The 23,849-nt window shown below is 42.4% G+C and overlaps 1 protein-coding gene across 1 annotated transcript in view; it reads left to right on the top strand.

Moving 5' to 3' along the window:
- The window catches only part of LOC137310587 (ras-related protein Rab-31-like), a 94,896-nt gene extending 71,472 nt beyond the window's left edge, over window positions 1-23,424 (top strand). Inside the window, exon 7 of the mRNA XM_067978326.1 lies at window positions 21,659-23,424. Within this exon, the coding sequence (XP_067834427.1) occupies window positions 21,659-21,756 (98 nt within the window). The 3' untranslated portion in view covers window positions 21,757-23,424. The remainder of the gene's footprint in view (window positions 1-21,658) is intronic.
- Window positions 23,425-23,849: the final 425 nt, after the last annotated feature.

Raw genomic sequence — 23,849 nt, 5'->3', positions numbered from 1 at the left:
TCACCTCTGAGTCAGAAGGGTGTGGGCCTCAAGCACCAGTCCAGAGACTTGGGCACATAATCTCGGCTGACACTTCAGTGGAGGTGCCATCTTTCCAGTAAGATGCTGAATCAAAGCTGGTCAAATTCTGGAATTCCCTGCCCAACACCATGTAGGAGCGCCGTCGCCACAAGGCGGCCAAACGCCGTCACCTCAGAGCAACTGGGGATGGGCAATAAATTCAACCGTGCCAGTGTTGTTGTGGAAGCTACATCATTAAATAAATTTAAAACAGAAATAGACAGTTTCCTAGAAGTAAAGGGAATTAGGGGTTACGGGCAGGAAATTGGACATGAGTTTAGATTTGAGGTTAGGATCAGATCAGCCATGATCATATTGAATGGCGGAGCAGGCTCGAGGGGCCGATTGGCCTACTCCTGCTTCTATTTCTTATGTTCTTATGTTCTTACATTCTGTGAACAAAGAATTTTTAAAATCCTGGACTTTGCTTTCAAACAGCTTAGCCTTAATCTTCAAATGAGGTCAATATAAAATAAAGTGACAATGAAAAATAATAAAATGGGGCAAAAAAAATGAGGGCGAATTTTACAAATTCACATTCCTGACACACAGTTTCGCAGGCTGGGAACACATAGCTGGAATTGGCATATGGAGATCAGTGATCCTGCAGGATTTTCCATCCATAACGGTGCTCTGGAGCATGAATTTATACAATTGCCCCTATTGTGTTTAGATGTTCTACTTGAATCAACAGCTTAGTGATCCACGACTAACAAATGAACCCTTGGCAGGGCACTGCCCCAGCCATCAGGTTGTTTGTGACACTGTACGGCATCACCAGGTAGGTGCTATTACCAAAACTAAACAGTGGAGGGATCGAGGTAGGGCAGGGGGTGGGATCTTGGCTTGAGTTCTGATTGCTTTGTTGTTGATGAAAATTAACTGAATATCTTAGTAGTAACTCACAACTAATACCTCCACATCATTATAAAACACTAAAGCAAGTGGGGAAAAATAGATTTCAAGGTTAAAAACCAGGCTTCTGATATCCAGTTTGTATTTTGGAATTTTCCGGACGCTCCACTCAAAACCTGGACTGTCTGGTTAAAACCAGAGAACAGGCAGTCTAAGCACTGCTCTTTTATTTAGCATCCTGACCAACTTCACAGATCACATTTCTGCAACCTGTGTATCACCTTTCTTGCACAGACATTACGTATGTTATACACATCAATATTAAATTATCAAAACAAAGGAAGGAGTTGTATCAATAATGTATTCCTCTAAAGATTGAGTTTCTTCGCTTCTACCACTGATCAACTTCAACTGCCAGGAGATGTCAGTTGATTAACTGGGAGTAGCTATCTACAGCTTAAACAACCACGGGAGGTGGAGAGGGGTGATTGTAATCCTACCCTCCCGCTGGAAACCCAGGCGAATGGGCAGTTAAAATCGCCCAGGTTACTTACCTGCCGGAAAACCGCCGATATCCCACCTTTCGGGACTTTAACCTGCTGTACTGAGCGGGCAGTGAAGGATGACTGCCCAAAGCGGGCAGGGTCCTTCTTTACACGTGCATGTCTGGTCCCGATAATGTCATAGGCATCCGACTGCAATTTTAACTGAAGCCTGAGTGGTGAAGCCGCCACGGCTTTCTGGTCAGGTGAAAGCCAGTCAGAACCTGCCAGGAAGAAGAAGAGGTCGAAAAAGGTATGTTTTTTTCTTTCTCTCCTGTTTGGGGCCAGGAGTAGCAGGAGTGCTCCTCTGGGACCCACAAGGAAAGCTTATGCTTTCCCTGCCACTTACTTCCCCTTTCCAGATTCCTACGAGAAAGCCCCGGAGCAGATCCCATCAGCTACCTCGTGTGGGCTGGTGGGCTCTGGACCGCACAATTTTCCGCCGCTTCCCGCCAGCTTTCCACCCGTTCTGCGCGGGAAGCGGCCGGTGGGTTTTAAATGAGGCCTGAGTGTTAAAATAGCACAAGTTTCATTTCTGGAGCAGCAGGTGAGTTTCCAACTCACCACTCTACCCACCCGCCCAGAGTAAAAATCGTGGCCACAAGTGTAATCCCTCATGGGACAACAATTGGGGCAATACAATTGGCCTCAGCACTCGTGGCCCAGGAAATGGAACTATCAGCCATGCTTTTGATCACCATCCAATAATGAGGCCCGTGAGCCAATGTAGGCCAGCGAGCACAGGGGTGATGGGAGAGTGGGACTTGGTGCGACCTAGGGTACGGGCAGCAGAGTTTTCAATGAGCCGAAGTTTATGGAGAATGGGAGATCAGGCAGGAGACCATTGGAATAGTTGAGTCTGCAAGTGACCGAGGCCTAGATAAGGGCTTTAGCAGCAGATGTGCTGAGGTAGGGACAGAGGTGGAAGTAGGCGGCCTTTGTGATGGGGAGAATATGGAAAGCTCAGCTCAGGGTCTAAATAGGCCGTCAATGTTGCAAACAGTCTGAGGGCAATGGAGGCCATTTAACATTAGAAACTTCAGGAAACCCTGTGTGATGGAAGACGAGTACAAAGAGAGCTTATCAGCGGAACAGTAACTACCAGACATCCGCCTCAACATTAAAATAACAATTGACACTTGATCCTATGCTAGACCAGTATCTGGGGTTAGTTGCAGTGTTAAATGCAAAGGTAAGTCTTGGGTTAAGTACTATGGGGAATGGGCACTGTAGATGGGAATTATTTTAAATGATTACTTCAGCAGCTAAGCAATGAAGCAGACATGCTGAATTGATGTAAGCCAAGGGAGTTTCTTTGAAGCATGCCCATTCCTTTGATTTTGGTGTGTATGTGAGCTGCCTATTTTCAGAATCAATGGCTCAGATCTAAACATGTATTGAACCAAGACAGTCACAAAGTCTGTTTTCAGGTCGATAGTAAGTTGTCATTTTTCTTCTTTTTGCTTCCTTTGAGCCTCTGCTCTGTTTTAGTGAAACAAGATCACAATTGGTTTTGAAATCAGAGCACTGCTGTTAGAAAACAGCATTTCATAGTATCATAGTAGGTACAGCATCGGACGAGGCCATTTGGCCCATCGTGCCTCTGCCTGCTCTTTAGAAGAGCTATCCAATTAGTCCCGTTCCCCTGCTCTTTCCCCATAGCCCTGTAAATTTTTTCCCTTCAAGTATTTATCCAATTCCCTTTATCCCATTATCCAGTTTGGCTGACAACTCCTTACTTCACAGGCTGTCAGAGGTGGAGGACCAGTAGGATTCACAGAATAGCCTGGTAACTGGAAGAAAGGTCTAAATACTTGTGAAAAATCTTGGGAGTAAATACTTCCATGGCACAAATTGCCACTCCGCTGGCAGTCGCATTCTGGAAAGCTGTAGCAGTAGCTGGTATGAGCAATGGGCAAGTTCACAGTGATGCTGTAGGGGGTTTTTCTTCTGGGGCTAGGATTGTTGCACAGGCAGAGAACACAGAGTTTTTCTCTGCCTGTGGCCTGTGTCATGCTGACTGGAAGCGTTTGATGCCGATACCAGGTGACAATAGGCTACAAGAGGTGGGAAAAGGTTTTGTTCTTGGCATTCATTTCCCTCACTTTGGGCACAGAAATTCACCACAAAATATAAATTGAAGTTCGAGAGAACCCATGGCGATGTAAAGCGCAAATGAAGGAGAGGGGCTTTTCTCGCTGTGCATTCTTGCATTCTTGACCACATTCAGTCAAATGCAGCTCGATACATTAGTGCAGTCAATTGGTGGAAGAATTTGAAAAAAAAAAGCTACACCAGGACAAAGCACTCGCTTCACATTGTCAGTGGTAATAATGCAAACTGTTAAACAAATCACTGTTTTCAACGACTTTCCCATTTAAATTGCAATCATGGCGAGCTGTGGAATTTTGGCATGGTTCATTTTAGAATTCAATACTTTCTTACTGCAGAATCCCAGTGGGGATGAAAGTGATTAACCTTCGCTCGGCTCAATAAACCAGATGGTGCAGGAAATGGAAAAGTCACACGTGTGTGGTAGAGAAAGAAAGAAAGCAAGACTTGCATTTATTTCACGCCTTTCACCACCTCAGGACGTTCCAAAGTGCTTTACAGCCAATGAAATACTTTTGAAGTGTAGTCGCTGTTGTAATGTAGGAAACGCGGCAGCCGATTTGCACACAGCAAGATCCCACAATCAGCAATGTGGTAATAACCAGATAATCTGTTTTAGTGATGTTGGCTAAGGGATAAATATTGGCCAGGTCACCGGGGAGAACTCCCCTGCTCTTCTTTTGAAAGAGTGCCGTGGAATCTTTTACACCCACCCGAGAGGGCAGATGGGACCTCGGTTTAAAGGCTCATCGGAAAGTGCTCTGGAGGTTGGATTTTAGGCACATGGTTGCATCCAACCTGCCTACTGACCTGGTAGTGCTTGGTATGGTCACTGGGTCCAGAGGGGAAAAAAATTAATTGGTCATTTCTGCAACACTGAAATCCCTCATCCTAATGTAAGTACTTGAAGACATATACAAAAAATGTGGATACAGATAGAGATACATATTACAGACAAGATGTAATGGCAGACATTCTCTGGGGCAGATCTCCTCAGGCTCCCATTTCTTTGCAGAAAAATCTATGGACTTGCTGCATATTCCCGACACATGCTTAAAAGGAGTTGCCTTGTTTCTCGAATATTCCTTTTAAAAAGAACATACAGGTAGATCCTTTGCTGAATTAACTGATCTCAGCTGAGGTGGCAGTAGGGACACTGCAACTGGTTTTGGAACCCTTGGGTTAGGAAGGGGAAAATGGATCAGGGTCTCTATTCCTGATTGCTATAAGCGTGTGTGAAAATTGAGTTAGGACAAGGTCAGGCTTAGCTGTGATATAGAACATAAGAAATAGGAGCAGGAGTAGGCCATCTGGCCACTTGAGCCTGCTGCGCAATTCAATAAGTTCATAGCTGATCTTCGACCTCAACTCCACTTTCCCGCCCAATTCCCATATCCCTTGATTCCCTTAGAGTCCAAAAATCTATCTATCTCAGCCTTGAATATACTCAACAACTCAGCATCCATAGCCCTCTGGGGTAGAGAATTCCAAAGATTGACAACCCTCTGAGTGAAGAAATTTCTCCTCATCTCAGTCTTAAATGGCCAACCCCTTATCCTGAGACTATGTCCCCTAGTTCTAGACTCTCCAGCCAGGGGAAGCAGCCTCTCAGCATCTACCCTGTCAAGCCCTGTCAGAATCTTGTATGTTTCAATGAGATCTCCTCTCATTTTTCTAAACTCCAGAGAGTATAGGCCCATTCTACTCAATCTCACCTCATAGAACAACCCTCTCAACCCAGGAATATAACCCACAGTTAAATGGTTTGCCAATACTAGCAACAGTCGAGATTTGAAACTGGGTGAGATACAAGAGGTACTGGATGGTAAGTGGAACTGTACTCCAGCTGTGAGTTCAGTTCCTTCAGGAGAGGAGGAGAGAAATTTGGCAATAAAAAAAATTAACAATTTAACCAATGTTCAACATCGATTTGCTAATTTTCTCAATGCTGTTTAACAATTGAATTATCCCTTTCAGGATTTTTATGAAGTGAGTCGTGAGAACAGTGCCTTTCAGTTCCACCAGGCATGTGCCATGAAGTGGTAACATGCTGGTGTGTGTGTGCCTGTGATTTCCCCATGTGAAGAGCTCCCAATCTCAATGTGCCATCTGGAGGAGGGATAAGACAGAGAGCAAGGTAGAATTAGTGTGCGACTTCGCCTGACCTCTTCCTAATGCACTTCCTTTTGGATGGTTACTGAACTGTCACGTTCTAGGAGCAGGTTGCTCACCCACTCTCTCTGCCAAGATATGGAAATGGGATTAGAATACTTGCATTTAGAAGCTACTTTATCACATCCAAATGTCTCAAAATGCTTCGGAGTTAATGATGCCAAGATTTGGCTCGCCCAACTGTTTTGCACCACACAGTTTGGATTATATTAGCATTTGCACTACCAATAGAAATAGTCTTGTTTCGAATTTCTTCCAAGTTAGCAAATTTTATCTTTGAAACAACAATCGTTGCTGCTGTGCATTTGGGTGAAACAAATCTATGCTATACTGCCATCTATTGGCTATGTGTGGTCTCACAGTCTGATGTGAGATCTGTATTTTGAACTTGCCATTGATATGTGTGAGTGTCATGCTGTACCAAACGCTGTGCTAATACATCCCCCGTCCCTTCCTTTTCCAAGACATATGAAATGTAATGCATATTTATGGTGACTACAATGGAAAATGCACGTCCAGTTTTGCCTTACACTCTAGAAGAGATCAAAGAAAAACTTAAATCTCCTTTTTAAAACATTTTCCTCCTCACTGGTTTTGTTCAATCTTCTTCAGGATTCTATTCCCCAGTGATTAGCATGAATTCTTGCCAGATTAAGGGATCAGGCCCATCTGCCTATGTTACTTTTTGAATCGGCCTCCAGCGATGCATAAATTGACTCACTGGCCAAAATTTTCTGATAATGGGATTGAGCTGGCACCTTGGGGTAGATTTTTAAGCTAGTGGATGAGGTGTTGATTAAGTGAACTGCTTTGTCCTGGATGGCGTTCAGCTTCTTGAGTGTTGTTCCTTCACACTGCTGGCTTGTGCCTTGCAGGTGGCGGAAAGGCTTTGGGGAGTCAGGAGGTGAGCCACTCGTTGCGGAATACCCAGTCTCTGATCTGCTCTAGTAGTCACGACATTTATGTAGCTGGTCCATTCTGGTCAATGGTGACCCTAAGGACTCAGTGATGGCAATATCACCGAATGCCATGGGGAGATGATTAGGCTCTCTCTTGTTGGAGATGGTCATTGCCTGGCATTGTGTGGCACGAAAGTTACTTGCCACCTATCAGCTCAAACCTGGATGTTGCCCAGGTCTTGATGCATGCAGATGTGGACTGCTTCATTATCTCAGGGATTGTGAATGGAGCTGAACATGAAAACATCAGTGAAGAGCCCCACTTCTGACATGATGGAGGTAAGGTCAATGATGAATCAGCTGAAGCTAGTTCGGCTTAGGACACTGCCATGAGAAAAATTGCCTGCAGCAATTTCCTGGGGCTGAGATAATTTGACTCCCACAGCCATAACCATCTTCCTTTGTGCCAGGTACGATTGCAGCCAATTTTCCCCCTGACCCCATTGACTTCAGTTGTACTAGGACTCTTCGGTGCCACACTTGGTGAAATGCTACCTTGATTTCAAGGGCAGTCATCTCATCCCACCTCTGCAATTCAGCTCTTTTGTCCATGTTTGGACCCAGGCTATAATGAGGTCTGGAGCCGAGTGGTCCTGGTGGAACCCAAACTGAGCATCGGTGAGCAGGTTATTGGTGAGTAAGTGCTGCTCGATAGCACTGCTGATGACTCCTTCCATCACTTTGCTGATGATTGGGTGTAGGCTGTTAGGACAGTAATTGGCCGGATTGGACTTATCCTGCTTTTTGTGGACAGTATGATTCTGTGAGTATAACTATGTCAGGCTGATGCTTGATGTCTGTGGGACAACTCTCCCAACTTTGGCATTAGTCCCCAGATGCTAGTGACAAGGAGTTTGCAGGATCGACTGAGCTGTGCAGGCCATCGCTGTGTCCTGAATCAATGGCTAGAAACTCTTGTTATTCATTGTAGCAGTTCGATACAACCGAATGGCTTGCTTGGCCATTTCAGAGGGCAGTTAAAATTCAACCACATTTACGTGTGACTGGAGTCACATATAGGCCAGACTGGGTAAGGAGGTTTCCTTCCCCAAAGGACATACTCATTTTGCCAAAGCTGGATGGTACATTTCTCTTGCTGATAGAGGTGGTGGATGCTCAAGTTTCCAGCGAAAATACCCCTTTACTGATAAGGGTTTCTCAGTGGGGCAACAGCCATGAATGTAGAGGGTAGCACTGGTCTCTTAAGAGCCTCCCACCCTAGTGTTTCTTCTTCTTACAAAAATGCAGCCACCAGGGACTGATGCTTACCGATGGCATTATGGTTACTCCCTGGATAAAGACCATGGATACGTGTAAAATTTCTGTGGCCAGATACCATTAGTTGAGTGTAGACCCTTTATTTGTAAATAGACAATGAGGTTGATACTCTGGCACCCACATGGGTTGTTATCTATGACACCCTGCACTTGACGGAAGCCTACCACCCAGTGAAAATTACGTTGCCTTATCCAGCTGATATATACATTACACTACCACATTCTGCCACTTCCCGCAAAGGACCATATATAAATAGTTATGCTGTTTAAATAAACTATGGTATGCAATTGAAGGCCCACGTATATCGGTAGCACAGCCTCACTTTTGTATGGAAAATCGGCATCGGGAACAGGTGAGTGTAGCCGCAGACCCAATTTTCCACTACCCCTCCACCTGCTACCTGAAAGGCTCCCTACTGCTGGCAGTGCTTGGAAAACTGGGGCTATTAGTATTTCAGAGCAAACTAACTTGTCCTCGCTTTTAAAGGGGAAAACATTTAAAGGGGAAAAGGGCCAAGAGTTTGGAAGCTGTGGATCTATTTTGTCAAACAGAAATAGTGGTCATCAAATATTCTGAAAAACATAATCATTCACCAGTAAATTGCCTATGGCACTACCCAAAGTTAGTTGATGAATATATGTTTTTCTTTAAACAATGTTGCCATCTTGTATATAGAGACTTAAGAAGCTCCCTACACGGAGACACCTAGTGGCTATTTCTGAAACTACACCGTGACCGATGACAAAGCAAAAATGAATGGGAAATATTGACGTAGCAATTTTTAATGGTAAATGTAGATGCAAAAGTGCAACCAAAATTCATTACAACAGGAAGTGATGTTCATGGACAGAAAGTGTGTGCCCTATGCAAAATTTTAATAATGTACAGATAATTAGATATTACATTTAAGTACCACTTTCAACACACGTGTCTGTAATTTCCATGGAGGTTCTTCCGATCTTCTGTCATAACTTTGGCAGAAGATCAGCAGGAACCCCGGAGAAATAGTGTAAATGGCCACATGCCATTTCTCCTGAGGTTTCCGATGATTTTCCGCCTAAAGTTGTGGCGGGACATCAGAGAACCCCACAGAAAATCTACCTCATAGTGCAAAATATGTGAATAATATAGTAGAAATGCTAAAAAGGAACAGCCTGATGCCCTTTTCATAGGCTGCTGAGCAGAATAGATTTTACACATCCATCACCCTTATCCTCATCCTCACCGCTGGCTTCTTGTCTCCAAACTAAATTCAAAACGCTTGCCTTAATTTACATCCATGGTTCCACCCCATCCTACATTTTCAATCTCCTCCAGCCCTATATCCCAGTTCCAATCCCGATGGTCCTCTGAATCTGTACTGCTTTGCATCTCCCCTTGGTGTTCCTCACATGGTGGAAAGTTTTAAAATGTCTTGGCTCTACCCTCTGGAACTCCGTCCCTAAATCTCTTTGCCGTATTACTTTTCTTCCCATCTTTAAAAACCTCCCCAACACTTACCTTTTGACTGTGCCTTTGGCCAACTTTCCGAAATCCTCTACAGCTGGATCTGTCTTTCCAATGTGAAGCACCTTAGAACTTTTTATTATGTTAAAGTTGTACAAATATAAGTTGTTGTCATTAGCCAGGTCATATCCATAAAAGACTGGCATGAGTCACTCTGATCGCTGCCATGATGTTCTCTCTCCCATATTTTGTCAGCAGAAAACATGATAGTGATGTTTTTATATGTTTGGTTGTAAAAAATAACTTCAGAACATCACTTCACTGTGCATTCAATGTAATTTTTCAACTCGGTGCACGCCACAGAAGTGGTTCGTGACCAACTTGTGGAAGAGCTACAGTAGGCCGAATGGCCTTTCACGTATGCACTTATCTTGTCATCTTGTGATTAGGAGATATTCTTGAAGACAATTTATACACTGAAACAATCTCTCTCAAATCCTCATCATCCACACTCACCTTTGTTCTCTTTGGGTGCAAGTTGCACTTATATCTAAGTCACGCCGTTATAATACATTGCTATCTATCAGTAAAATCCTGATAACTTGCATCAGTTTATAAGTTGCTTATCTATATTTAGAGGAATGTAAAATCATAAATGGAGGTGTGACTTACACACTTGGTTGTATTACCTAAAAATATGAAACAAATCAGGCTGTTCAATTCCAGTCTGATTCAAATTAGCAGTAAATTCATTCAGGAACCTAAGGTTAATTTTGACTTTAAAAAAAAAGTGCCTGGTGTATCAATTCAAGAAGGTTACAGTACTAATTTGGATGAAGTCTGGTTAATGGGTGTTTTGAGTTTTGTGACCGTCCCTATAATGGATTGTGGGCACTGACCATATTGCTAACATGAGAGGCAAATTAGACAAAAGCACTGATGCAGATATCGTGTGTATAGTATTCATCAACTTGGGCATTTGGGACGGTTGAACTGGATTTGCTGGGTTTCTTTGGATAAATTGACCAACCGTATATTTCTTATTGAATAGTTGGACACAGCAGGTGGCTGTAGCAAGAACTACAGTACAACGAGAGAAAGACTGAATTAGTTTCAATGGGTCAAAATGTCTTTTTAAAAAAAAATCTCATTCAAAGAATGGAGATGGTGATCTACTGGAAAGGTGGGTGGGTTTGTGAACAAAGGATTGTGAATGGAGCAGAGAAATGGAGCAGTGTTCTGTTCAGTCACAGCTGCAAGCTGATCCGGGGAAGCCAGCCAAGCTGGCGGCCAATTTGGATAGCTTTCTGGAACCTTTGGAATAAAAATCAAGGGTGCTCTGAGACGTCTAGTGTTTCAGTGTTTTTATTTCTACCAGTGAGATGAGCCAAATAAGTAGTGAATGACAGGCTGCTGAGTGTGTTTCCATCAGCCAAGTGTAGATACAAATCAGGACCCTCCACCAGCCACAGTGTTTCTTTATTACAAGTTAGAAACAGTTTAAAGGAAACTGACATCAAATGGCAGGAACAAAGAACTGTTAAGCCTGGAGTTTCTAAACTGGCCTATTTTTAGATTTATTTATGACCCCCTGAAGCTTTCTCAATTCAGCATTTCAGGTTCAGATGCACCTGTCCTTTTTCCCCCCCCCCCCCCCCCCAACGTTCTCCCCATCTCTCCTGAAGACCCTGCCCTTTGGTTAGAGTACAGGTTCTTGGGTACCTGCAGCCCTCTAGGATTTGATCTAAGTGACCATTCTTCATGTGTCAGCCCAGACAGTGAATTCAGCGATGTTCTCATCCAGTGTCCACACACTTACCCTTTCCTCACAGGGTCGCTAGATAACAGTCAGGAACAGGAACTCTTTTTTTTTCCCCTTCCCTAGACGGGAGCACTGAAGCTAACTGTAGCATGTCTGCTGCCACCCTGGCTGAGATCAGCTAACAGCACAGGCCAGAAATCAAACCAAGGACCTGTCTGATCTTTGTGACTCAGTATAACATTTGGTGTTGCATTAAATCAGTAAGCCATTGGCAGATCCAGATTAAGAATTCTTGGGGCTCAGGATGCAAAGAACATTCAAGGCCCCTCCACATCACCCCTGCACAACTCCACTCCTCCCCATCCATTAAAACACAAACGTGCGGTAAAATGCATAACGAAATACACCTGTAGAATGTTTATGGAGTTTCATTTGTGTGGAGAGCATTTTTGTTTAAGATTTTTATTACCTTTGCTTCTCAGGTTCCTCAAATCTGAACAAATTAAAGTTTTGTACTTGTGAACTGTAACGGCAAGTGTCAGTATTTATATTGTAATGAATCGAGCGCCTCGCCCCCTTCTGACAGTATTTTTAAATACTAGAATATTTTGTTCCCGTATTTGCATGTAGTTTTTCTGCATTATGGTGGGTTTTACTGGGGGTCCCATATTTGGCCGAGGCTCCTGGGCATGGGTCCCATAGGCCTATGTGTTCATTCTCCCCCCACCTCTCCCCCACCTCTCCCCCACCCCCCCCCCCCCCCCCCCCCCACCCCCAGAACTCCCCCACCCACCCCGGCCATTAAAAAAACACAGGTAGCTAATCTAAAGAAAATAATTACGTATATCTATTGAGGCTGGAGGAAAATGCCCTGCTAACCATAGGCAGCAATTTGCATGAAGCATTGACCGAACAGGATTGAGAACCAGTCAGGTGTTAGTCTGCACACGGGCATGTGGCTTTGTTTGTGCTAAAAGTACTACATAAGTGAACAACTTATGTTGTATCATTTGTTTGTCATTAATGTTTATCATTTATTTATCATTAATAGAATATTGATTAGCTCCATTGATGGTTCATTTACTAAGTGCACTGCCTAGTATAGAACTCACGAGGAGGAGTCTCATATTTGATCCCAGGTCTATGCTGAATTAGATGAGGTGGCAGCAGGGCTTTACAATTGGATTCGGCAACTGTGGACTAGGGAGAAAAAGAAAGTAAAAACCTTGCATTTATATAGCATCATCACGATGTCTGATTAATGACTAGATAGTCTGTGTTAGTGATGTTAGTTCAGGGATAAATATTGGCTAGAATACCAGGAGAACTTCCCTGCTCTTCTTCAAAAGTGCCTTGGGATCTTGGTTTAATGTCTCATCTGAAAGACACTACACTGAGTCAAGGCTGATACTGAGTCAGTGTTATCCCTCGAGTCAAGGGAAGAGAAATTTTAGCCAGAGTTCCTGCTCATAATTGCTATCTAGTGATCCCTGCTGGATAGATTGTGTGTGTGATCACTAGATAGGTACAGGTCTCAGCTCAGCTGTCATCACTGGTCCCCCGTGGAGAAATTGGCCACTAACATTCTCATGAAAAAAGAATGTCTACTTTGGTGAGATATTAGATGATGTCTGGAATCGATGGAACCATAAGCTCCAATTGGTGAAGCTGGTGAGCAAATGGACCCAGCAAAGAGGGAAAGCAACAAAAAATATTGGAATAAAGGGAAAAGAAAATGGAAAAACCAGGCAGTGAAGTGATGAGAGGCCAAAGGTGTTCCAATGGAAAGTGTGAGTAAAAAAAAAAAGAAATAAATGGTTGGAGAAAAAAATAGCAAATTGACATGGGGAAAAGAAGGGAATGGAAGAAGGATTCTAAATTGGACATGAGGACCAAGCTCATTTTACAAGAAGCATTACCATTATCTCACAGTTTCTTATGATTACAGTAATGTCGGCCCGGAATCTCCTGAATTGCACATATGCAGAAATTACGCCAAAATTTAAGCCGATTTTGCCGATGGGAACTTACACTGAAATTTCCTGCGGTGCTCATTTGCCTACGCCGGAACATAAATACCGTTGTAAAACAAGCGTAAATACAGGGCCCCCAATAGGGGTAATAGTGAGTGGGCTTCTGTCTTCTGTCTTGGCGCTTCGCTGTCATAGTCTCATGCCTCTGTTGCTCCGCTTCCTCTTCCATTGTTGTGCCGAGTGGGAAAACCATTCCAACTGCTTAGTTCTTCTGAACACATGGAGGAAGGGAGAGGTCCGAAAAAATTCGGGTACACTGATACTGAGACAACACTGTGGTTAAGTATAGTGCAAGATTTAGTGAGAAAAATTCAAAAAAAAAAAATTACGCCAAAAATCGCTATCAAGTTCCAGAAATGTCAGTTATACTAACGTCGGGTAACTTTGGGCTACACTGCACTTCAATTTTTGGGCATAGATCTACACCAGCGGATTGCTGATATAAATGCAGGAAACTCACATGAGTTGGTCTTTTGCGAGTTGGGGCTATGGAAATGAGTGGCAGAGGGTTTTGGTGGACGTATCTCAGGATCAATGCAAACGATCGAGGAAATTTGCCCATACTAATGTTTAGGCATTAATTCAGCATATATCAGTTATGTGTGAATTTCCTTGGAAAAATGGCGCAATGCTGTTCTTATGCTGTAGTTACACCAAGAAGTTCCAGGAAAGCCCTATGGCCTGGAATTTCCTGGAACTTTTTGATATAACCATGGCATAAGATTGCAGTTGCGTTGTTTTTTCGCCCAGAAATTTAGGCACAGCATAGCCCAAAGTCTCCTGATATTGTAACTGGAGGAGTAACTGCGTTTCTTAGGTCTGAAGATTTAAGTTTTTTTTAGGAAAGAGACATCTTAATAACTATTGACGCTTTCTTGTCCAAAAATTTCCTTCTATATAAATAAGTTTAACTGTTAAATAGAAACTGCAGTGGCTGCCTTAGAGATTCAAACATGTTTAAAGTGAAGCTGGATAAGTACATGAGGGAGAAAGGAATAGAAGGATATGCTGATAGGGTTGGATGAAGTAGGGTGGGAGGAAGCTCTTGTGGAACATAAACGCTGGCATAGACCAGTTGGGCCGAATGGCCTGTTTCTGTGTTGTAAATTAGAATGCAAGATAATACCAGTGAGTTTGCATTTGTTTGATCCCAGTTTTTACGTTCTGGCGTAGGCAAGTGAGCTCCGCGGGAAATATAGGCATAAGTTCCCATTGGCAGTAATCGCGCAGAAACCAGCTTAAATTTCGGCAACTGTGTAAGTGCGATCTGGAAAATTCCAGGCCTCTAAGCTAGATCAGAAAATATGATTGGAATAAACCTTCTCAAAATCTGATCTGAATCAAGACAAGAATTGCCCTCAGGTTTCATCACCTGCCAAATGCTGGTCACAACAGCTTTAGTAAACAAGGTTAGACCAATGCAGGCTTTTCTTTAGTGTGTGACATATATAATTAAAGGTAACAGGACGAGAGGGTTGGAATTTCTGCTGCAATGCAGTATCACTGTTAGAACTTGTAATGTTAGGCATTGAAGGAAATAGGACAGAGGGTTTACATCTGCACTCAGCTAACCATGAACATAGCTTCGGTGTCATTGGAATAGAGCCTCAAATATATAAAAAGTAACTTTCTTGACAGGACAGGTGTTTACACATAAACACAAGCTGCTGAGGTTTGTAAAACAGCATCTGATACCCAGGGGCTGATCTTTGTGTTTGGTCAACATAACAATCGCATGGAGTGTTCTGTTCCGAATGTGGAAGATTTACTTTTGAGTGGGAAGAATTTTTGTGACATTGTGCCACTAGTAGTTCAGTGTGGTGCAAGAGTGGGTTAGATTACTGTGGATGTGTCGTCTGGAAAAAATAATGCGATTTTGGATGTTTCTTGTATTGTTGACAAGGTCAGAAGACAGTCCAATATGTCATAAACTGTTCTGTCAGTGAAGAATTGCAAATAATGCCTTAATATCAAAGCACGGCACCATTTTTGGTCATGGGTTACTGAAGGTCCTATTTGTTTGAATTTGTCAATTTGATTTTTGTGGTTAGATATGGTTCCAGTGCAGACAGCTATCTCACACATATTGTACAACTCTGGCTATAACTAACTGCCTATGACATAACGTAGCTGGGAGAGGGCATAATGGAAATGATACTGATCCAGACGAAGCAACTGGAAGCTCAGCACCAGTAACTGCAATACATCAATGTAACTCTTTTGATTCAGCAACCTGGTAGATCAAAGGGTAATGGGAAATGACCTTAAAGGGACATTATCACAGGGGAAATCCTCAGATAGGATTAAAAACTCGGCTGTATCATTGTCCTGTTGCCCAATAGAGAACTCTTTGCATTCTGTTATTTTGAGTTACATCAAGTCTACAGCATAGGAACAGGCCATTTGGCCCAACTGGTCTATGCCAGTGTTTATGCTCCACATGAGCTGCCTCCTTCTTCTAACCCTGTCAGGATACCCTTCTATTCCTTTCTCCCTCATGTGCTTATCTAGCTTCCCCTTAAATGCATCTCTGCTACTTGCCTCAACTACTCCTTGTGGTAGCGAGTTCCACATTCTTACCACTCTTCGGATAAAGAAGTTTCTCCTGAATTCCTTATTGCATTTATTAGTGACTGTCTTATATTTATGACGTCTAGTTCTGGACTCCCCCACAAGTGGAAACATTTTCTCTACATTTACCTTATCAAACCCTTTCATTATCTTATATTTCTATCAGGCCACCCCTCAGCCTTCTCTTCCCAGCCTGTACAGCTTTTCCTGATAAGTATATCCTCTCAGTTCTGGTATCATCCTTGTGAATCTTTTTTGCACTCTCTCCAATGCCTCTATGCCCTTTTTATAATATGGAGACCAGAAATATGCACAGTACTCCAAGTATGGTCTGACCAAGGTTCTATACAAGTTTAACATAACTTCTCTGTTTTTCAATTCTATCTCTCTAGAAATGAACCCCAGTGCTTGGTTTGCCTTTTTTATGGCCATATTAACCTGAATCACTATTTTAGTGATTTGTGTATCTGGACCCCTAGATCCTTTTGCTCTTCTATCCCGTTTAGGCTCTTATCCAAGCAGTATGTGGCCTCCTTATTCTTCCTACCAAAATGCATCGCCTTACTCTTACCCTCTACCTCTCTCTCCTCCTTTAAGGCTCTCCTTAAAACCAATCTCTTTGTCCTAATATCTCCTTATGTGGCTCGGTTTCAAATTTTGTTTGATAACGCTCCTTTGAAGAACCTTGGGGCGTAAGGAAGTCTTGCTGCAATTGTAAAGGGCTTTGATGAGACCACACCTGGAGTACTGTGTACAGTTCTGGTCTCCTTACCTAAGGAAGGATATACTTGCCTTGGAGGCGCTGCAACAAAGGTTCACGAGATTGATTCCTGGGATGAGAGCATTGTTATTTGAGGAAAGATTGAGTAGATGGGGCCTATACTCTCTGGAGTTTAGAAGAATGAGAGGTGATCTCATTGAAACATAAGATTCTGAGAGGGCTTGACAGATGCTGAGAGCTTGTTTCCTCTGACTGGAGAGTCTAGAACTAGGGGGCATGGCCTCAGGATAAGGGGTCGGCCATTTAGGACCGAGATGAGGAGAAATTTCTTCTCTGAGGGTTGTGAATCATTGGAATTCTCTACCCCAGAGGTTTGTGGATGCTCAGTGTATATTCAAGGTTGAGATCGATAGATTTTTGGACTCTAAGGGAATCAAAGGATATGGGGATTGGGCGGGAAAGTGGAGTGGAGGTCGAAGATCAGCCATGATCTTGTTGAATGGCAGAGCAGGCTCGAGTGGCCATATGGCCTACTCCTGCCCCTATTTATTATGTTCTTATTATAGTTTTGGTTTCTAGATGTTTTGCTATTACATCTTTCCTACCATCGACATTAAGCTAGCTGGCCTATAATTCCCTGAACTTGTTCTATCTCCCTTTTATAAATATAGGAATAACATTAGCTGTCCACCAGCCCTCTGGCACTATTCCCTTTTCTAATGAATTTATATATACATGTAATTGTGCCTCTGCTACCTCTTTCCTAACTTCTTTTAATATGCGCTGATGCATTCCATCCAGACCGAGGGTTTTGCTGTTTGAAATATTAATGGCAGTTGTTATGTGGTGGTATCATTGTTTCACCAGTTGTTTTGTTGAATTTGCCTTTGTATTAGCAACTAGGTGAAGTTTTTTTGCAAGACAAATTACCAGTTGACATATGGCCGAACTTTGCTGACAGCAAGTGTCCTTACCCACACAGTGCATATCAGAAAGTTGAAGGTGCGCTGCTCACAAATGTCCGATATGTGGCTGGCCTCGGACGAAGTTGTTTGCCGCCAGTGTGTACTTTATTCCATGTTGTCTGCGTTTTTCTAGTTACAAGCATGAAAACAGATTTACTTGTAAGTGTGAAAAAGATAACCGTAAACAGTCTGTCAAATGATAGCTCTGAAAACCATATCATTATGTTGGCTCATCCACCTGCCGGAGATGCAGACATGGCATGGGCGAAATAATTTTAACACTGGCACTATAAGAATGGCCTTGACTATTCCAGGATGCTCGAAACATCGTGTACTTACTTGAGATTTTTGATATGGTCAGATTGTGCTTTTAACACTGGACTGCTGAGGAGAGTTGAAAAGATTTGGCTCCATTATGCACACCTTATAATAGACTGAGAGGACAGTATATTATATACTGTTCCGTGCTGAGGTAGCTAATCTCAGCTAGGCAGCAAAAAAGGATATAACAGTTGGCCTCAGCTTATCTGAATTGTGGAGGGAAAAATCAGTAAGGATTCCCAGTCCTGATCACAGTCCAGCAACATATGTGGAAATTGGGTAAGAACAGGATTGCGCTCAGCTGTAATGCCTCCACTGTTGAATAGCCCACCAGCACTTAGTTAAAAGTTCACACACGAATAATGCTGTTTATAGAAGGTACTGGAGGATGCCCAGTGTCAGTGGACCTGCACTCCAGCAAGGATTCAATATCTAGAGGAGAGAAAGACAGAAAAAGTGGCAAGAAGAAGGAAAAAATATAGTTAAATACATGCACCATGTGTTGGGGACAGGGTAAGCCATTCTTCGTTCACAATACAACAGTGTTTTTATTCAGATGCAAGATTTGGCTGGCTGGCTCTTTCTTAATATTGATACCTGATTGTTTGTTTATTCTGAGGTTTAAATGGAAAAACATGTATATTTGTTTGGAGGCTTTATATATAAAAAAATACGAGAGTATATCTTAAGAAATGGCTCATGATTGTTGAAGTCTGCTCGTGACTCGAGAGTAATCAAAGCTTGTGCATCAAAAATAAAAACAGATGTTGAAACAAAACTGAATGAGTACACACCATATATTATATATAGCATCAAAATCACCATCTGGAGTTTCATTTAAATGGGATCAATTTTCAGCCTGTTTGAATCTCGAAAATTCAGTAATGAAGGAAGCAATGAAATTAACCCCCTTTGTCTTACTTGAAGAATATCTTTGAACATTCAGATGTGAAAGATTTATTTTACTTCAGGGGAAGGTACCACACCATCACAGCAAAGTATTTATCAGTCTAGTTTTTAACTTTATGGTTTAAATCACTGTCATCCATGGAGTTCTGTAACAACCGCTTGCTGAATTGTGAAGTGGAAAGCATGTGGGCCAAGGGAATCACCTCGCATTATAACACACTGCAGACTTTACTGGACTGCAGCCCAGATGTTTTTTTACTCTATAGAGTATTAGCTTACACACAGTGCAGAATTTAAAAAAGCAGCCCATCCTGAAATCCATTGATTATCAAACTCTCAAATACCATAGTGCTGCATTGTGCTATGAGAAGATTCCCTTGGCCAACTTCCTCTCCACTCTATATTTCAGCAAACAACACAGGACTCCAAGAGGAATCGTGTAAGTTTCATTAAGTTGTTTGATCAGGGATGGTTTCACAGCCAAGCCTAATTCTATCCTGAGCCAACATCGATATGCAAGCAGTTTTTTTTTTTTAGCAGGGTCATTGGATGGTGATTGAGGAGAGGGAACCATGGCTCAAGACACTAAGGCCAGTTGTAGTGTCCCAACTGCTGACCCACATGTGATTAGCTACTCAGTAACTAAATTCAAACTTAAATGTTAGTTTGGCTCAGTGGTAGAACTCTTGTTTTGAGTCAGCAAGTCGTGAGTTCAAATCCTACTTGAGGACTTGAGCACATAACTTGGCCTGATATTTCAGTGCATTGATGAAGTGCTGTCTTTCAGATGTTAAACCAAGGCTTTGTCTACTTGTTCGGTTGGATGTAAAAGACTCCATGACATTATTTGAAGAAAAGCAGGGAATTTTCCCGATATTCTGGCAAACATTCCTCCCTCTACCACCACCAAAACAATTTAAATGGTCATTTATCTCTTTGCTGTTTTTGGGACCTTGCAGAACACAAATTCGCTGCCACATTTGCTAGTCTTCAGCCAATTCGATTCACTACACGTGACATCAAGAAATGGCTGAGTGCACTGGATACAGCAAAGGCTACAGGCTCCAACAATATGCCAGCTGTAGTGCTGAAGAACTGTGCTTCAGAACTGGCTATGCCTCTAGCCAAGCTGTTCCTGTACAGCTACAACACTGGCATCTACCCAACAATGTGGAAAATTGCCCAGGTGTGTCCTGTCCATAAAAAGCAGGACAAATCCAACCCGGCCAATTACCACCCCCATCAGCCTACTCCCAATCATCAACAAAGTGATGGAAGGCGTCATCGACAGTGCTATCAAGCAGCACTTACTAATAACCTGCTCACCGATGCTCAGTTTGAATTTTGCCAGAGCCATTCAGCTCCAGACCTCATTACAGCCTTGGCCCAAACATGGACACAAAAGCTGAATTCAAGAGTGACTGCCCTTGACATCAAGATAGCATTGACTGAGTGTGGCACCAAGGAGCCCAAGTAAAACTGATGTCAATGGGGAGCAGGGGGAAAGCTCACCAGTCACTGGAATCAAAACTGGCACAAAGGAAGATGGCTGTGGTCATTGGATGCCAATCATCTCAGCCCCAGGACATCGCTGCAGAAGTTCCTCAGGGCAGTGTCCTCGACCCATCTATCTTCAGCTACTTCATCAATGTCCTTCCCTCATCTTAACATCAAAAATGGGCATGTTCGCTGATGATTGTACAGTGTTCAGCTCCATCCACAATTTGTCAGATAATGAAGCAGTCCATGCCCGCATGCAGCAAGACCTGGACGACAACCAAGCTTTTATTTCCATGCTCCAATCTCTTCCTCTATGGCTTGGGTTCCATTACTCCACCTTTTCTCATTTATGAAGTGCCTTGGAATGTTGTTATCTTAATAAATACAAATTGTTGTTATAACTAGAAAGAAAAATAGGCAACGTGTGTACTCCATGAATGGTATTGAAATAGCTACGGATGAAGTTGAAAGAGACCTCGGGATTTTAGCAGATTTGAAATTCCTGTGGCATAATAATCAAAAAAGCAAATAGAATGCTGAACAATAGAGTACAAATTAGAGGCAGTCATACTGAAGCTGTATTGTGTTCTGGTCAGACCACATTTTGGGCACTGTACCTAGTTCTAGTCCCTGAGTCACGAGGTAGAGATTCAAACCCTAGAGGCATTTCAAAGAAAAAATAATGAGGCTGACCTTAGCATCACAGAACTGAATTAAGAGGAATAACTGAAGACACCTGGGCTTTTCATCCTTGAAAATGGACAACTTGAGAAGAGAATTGATTTGAAAGAAATACATAATATATAATGGAACAGAAAAGGTAGGTCTCTAAAACTAAATCCTGATAGTTAGACAAGGGCACACGGGTTCTGACTAGTGAAAGGCAAATTTTGGATTGATGTCAAGAAGTTTTTCACATAAAGAGCAATCAGTACATGGAATGGGCTTTTGGGTAGGGTGGTGGAGGCAAAAACCTTGATCTCATTTAAGAAACAATTGGATGCCATGCTGGGGGACCGTAGGGTGGTCTTTCTGGTCCGATAAGCTCAGGCAAGCCATATGGCCTTCCTCATCTGTACTTGTATTGTGATCTTGTGATTTGTATTATTAATCAAAAGTTTGATAATAACTAGGAATAAATACGTCCTGTTGGCATCATTATTTTGCAGCATTATAAAAGATAACAGCAGAATATGTGAATCATTGGATTCACTAAAAATAAAACAGCTGGAAATCTGAATTAAAAAAAGAGAATTATGGAAATACACAGCAGCTCAGTCATTATTTGTGAAGAGAAAAAAGCAGGTTATGACATTTTGGGTGTATGCCATGCATCAGAGCATGTGAATCACTGATGTGCCATTTCAGTAAACCCAGAATCTGGGAATTTTAAAACTGTTTGTACTGTAAGTAACCCCAGTGACCAGTAACGTTCCTACTGTGCTTTTCCAGGTCAACAAATTCCACCTTTGGATCCCTCTGAGATTAGTAGCAATGGAGCCTTCAAAGTTGGAAGACACACGGGACAATCCAGCAGGCGCTGCTGCTGAGCAGGCAGCTGTGTTGGAGACCAGGCCCGAACAATGTTGTATCATTATCCTCGTACCAAGCAGCCATACAGGAAAAAAGAAAAAAAAACATTTTTTAGTGTTATTGCTTGAATTATTTAGCAGTCTCGATGTTATTTGTCAGTGGTTGGGCTGCTGACTCTTTCATTCTAGTACACTGTTGTCCTACTTTCATGAAGTTACTGCAAGAAGTTCCAGGGAGAATACGTGCACTATGAATGAAATGCCAGTTATCCTTTTTATTGTTCTCCTTCCTCTGATTTTTTGCCCTTTATTCTTCTTCTTCTGAACATAGTGACTCTGTCTGAAGTACAGTTCCACTTTTTGTACCCACTCTTGGTTTCAAGCAGCCCCATGTGTTGTTTGGCACAGCCAGAAGCAAATTAAATCTTCTTCAGTGTAATCCTAATTTATGTGCACAGCCTATGGGTAAGCACTTTAACCGTCATGTTAGTCCCAATCACAAAATGGCCTATTACAAATTACTAAATGGTCTATTCATTTATCCCCAGCTGATTTTTTTTTTTAAAAGTACCAAACCTTATTAAAAATCTATGAAACACGGTTAAAAATCAAACGCTGGTAAAAATTCTTCAATGTTCCTTTCATGCACCGTATTTAAAAAGTGTTAAGACGTATGGTGATATTAAGGTTAAAATTACTGCTATGGTAATCGTGTGAGCTTGATGGGAAAATTAATTTTCTTGTATGGCAATGTGATACGCAGACCAGAAAGATCCCAGGATTGATCCCTGGCCTGCACTTTTAGCTGATTTCAACCAGGGTGGCAGTTGACATCCTTGCCTTTGGAGTCAGGAGGGGAAAAATCAGTCTCGGTTCTCACTTCTGCTCACTAGCTAGTGCCTCCTGCTGGAAAATGTGAATGTGTGGATGTAGGGTGAAGACAGAGTGAAGGAAAGCTGTGATCCTTTCTCCTATCGCCAAAGGCTAATGGCTTGCCAGTACTCATTGGCGAGGCTCATAACTGAAGAAAGGCCATTTGATGCCCCAACAAGAGTCAGTGACTTCTGGAGAGAAGGGGAGAAAATTGATGAAAAAATGTTCTTTCTATGAATGGGAGAAAATGACCAGGGCTTAGTTAGGAATACAAACTAAAGAATTAGAGCAGTTTAGGTGTAAGAGATGCAACAAATCAAGACATGCTTCCCATAAATGTGCTTATAATGCTGGGTGCATAACCAGGTGCTCCATCAATATGTGGTTGTCCTCAGCCAGCTTCCCCTTGGCACCCATCTCAAAGCCCAACAAATTCAAATTTGCGTTCCTCTGTAAGGTAATCTGGCTCAAACAATGTCTGAAGTTATGCTTCTTTTCCAATCTAGGCTTCGTCTAGTCTAGGTTATCTTTAAAACAAATTGCTAAGAAGAATATTTGCCATGTGACCACTGACATTTCCATTTCCTTCACTAGTCATTCCTGTAGCCTCGCTGAGTGTGACTGCTGATTCCATACTAATTTGTGTTGAATTATGAGTAGTTTAAGTGCTGTGGACATGTGTGTTTGGAACTGGGTTGAGACTGCCTCGTACTCATTGTATTTTTAACTTTAGCACTGTCCGTCAAACTTGTTCCTTCCACTGACCATGTTGAATCTGCTTCTCAAAGGTAATTCGGTGAAACTCTGGAATATCACCCTAAATTTGCATTCTACATAATTCGACTTTGATTCTTTGCTTTCATTACAATGGTCCCAGCAAGTCTCAAACCAATGTGTTCTACATAGTGTTTGACACCCTCATACCTATACATATCCCTATAATCTTCAATCCTGCTCCTAACTATTTATCCATCCCCTTTCTTTGAAGGAGTCGATCAACACAGCACCAACCGCTTTTGCTGAGAGTCGGTCCATATATGCATTGTGCTTTTGGGGGGATTTCTCCCAGCCTCAATCAGAAAGGACTTTTTATCAATTTTGGTCTAGATTTAGACCCACCTCACCACCCAATTCCAGCAATCCACTCTTTTTTTATAGTAACAAATTCGATTTGAGTCTCTTGTGTCCTACCGGTTTTCCTTTATGGTTGACAGTACTTGCTTCATTATGACGACAAT

This window comes from Heptranchias perlo, chromosome 3 (genome assembly GCF_035084215.1).
Source record: "Heptranchias perlo isolate sHepPer1 chromosome 3, sHepPer1.hap1, whole genome shotgun sequence".
Taxonomy (NCBI): Eukaryota; Metazoa; Chordata; class Chondrichthyes; order Hexanchiformes; family Hexanchidae; genus Heptranchias; species Heptranchias perlo.
The sequence above is the reverse complement of the archived record's forward strand: the minus strand, read 5'-3'. Positions and strand labels throughout refer to the sequence as shown.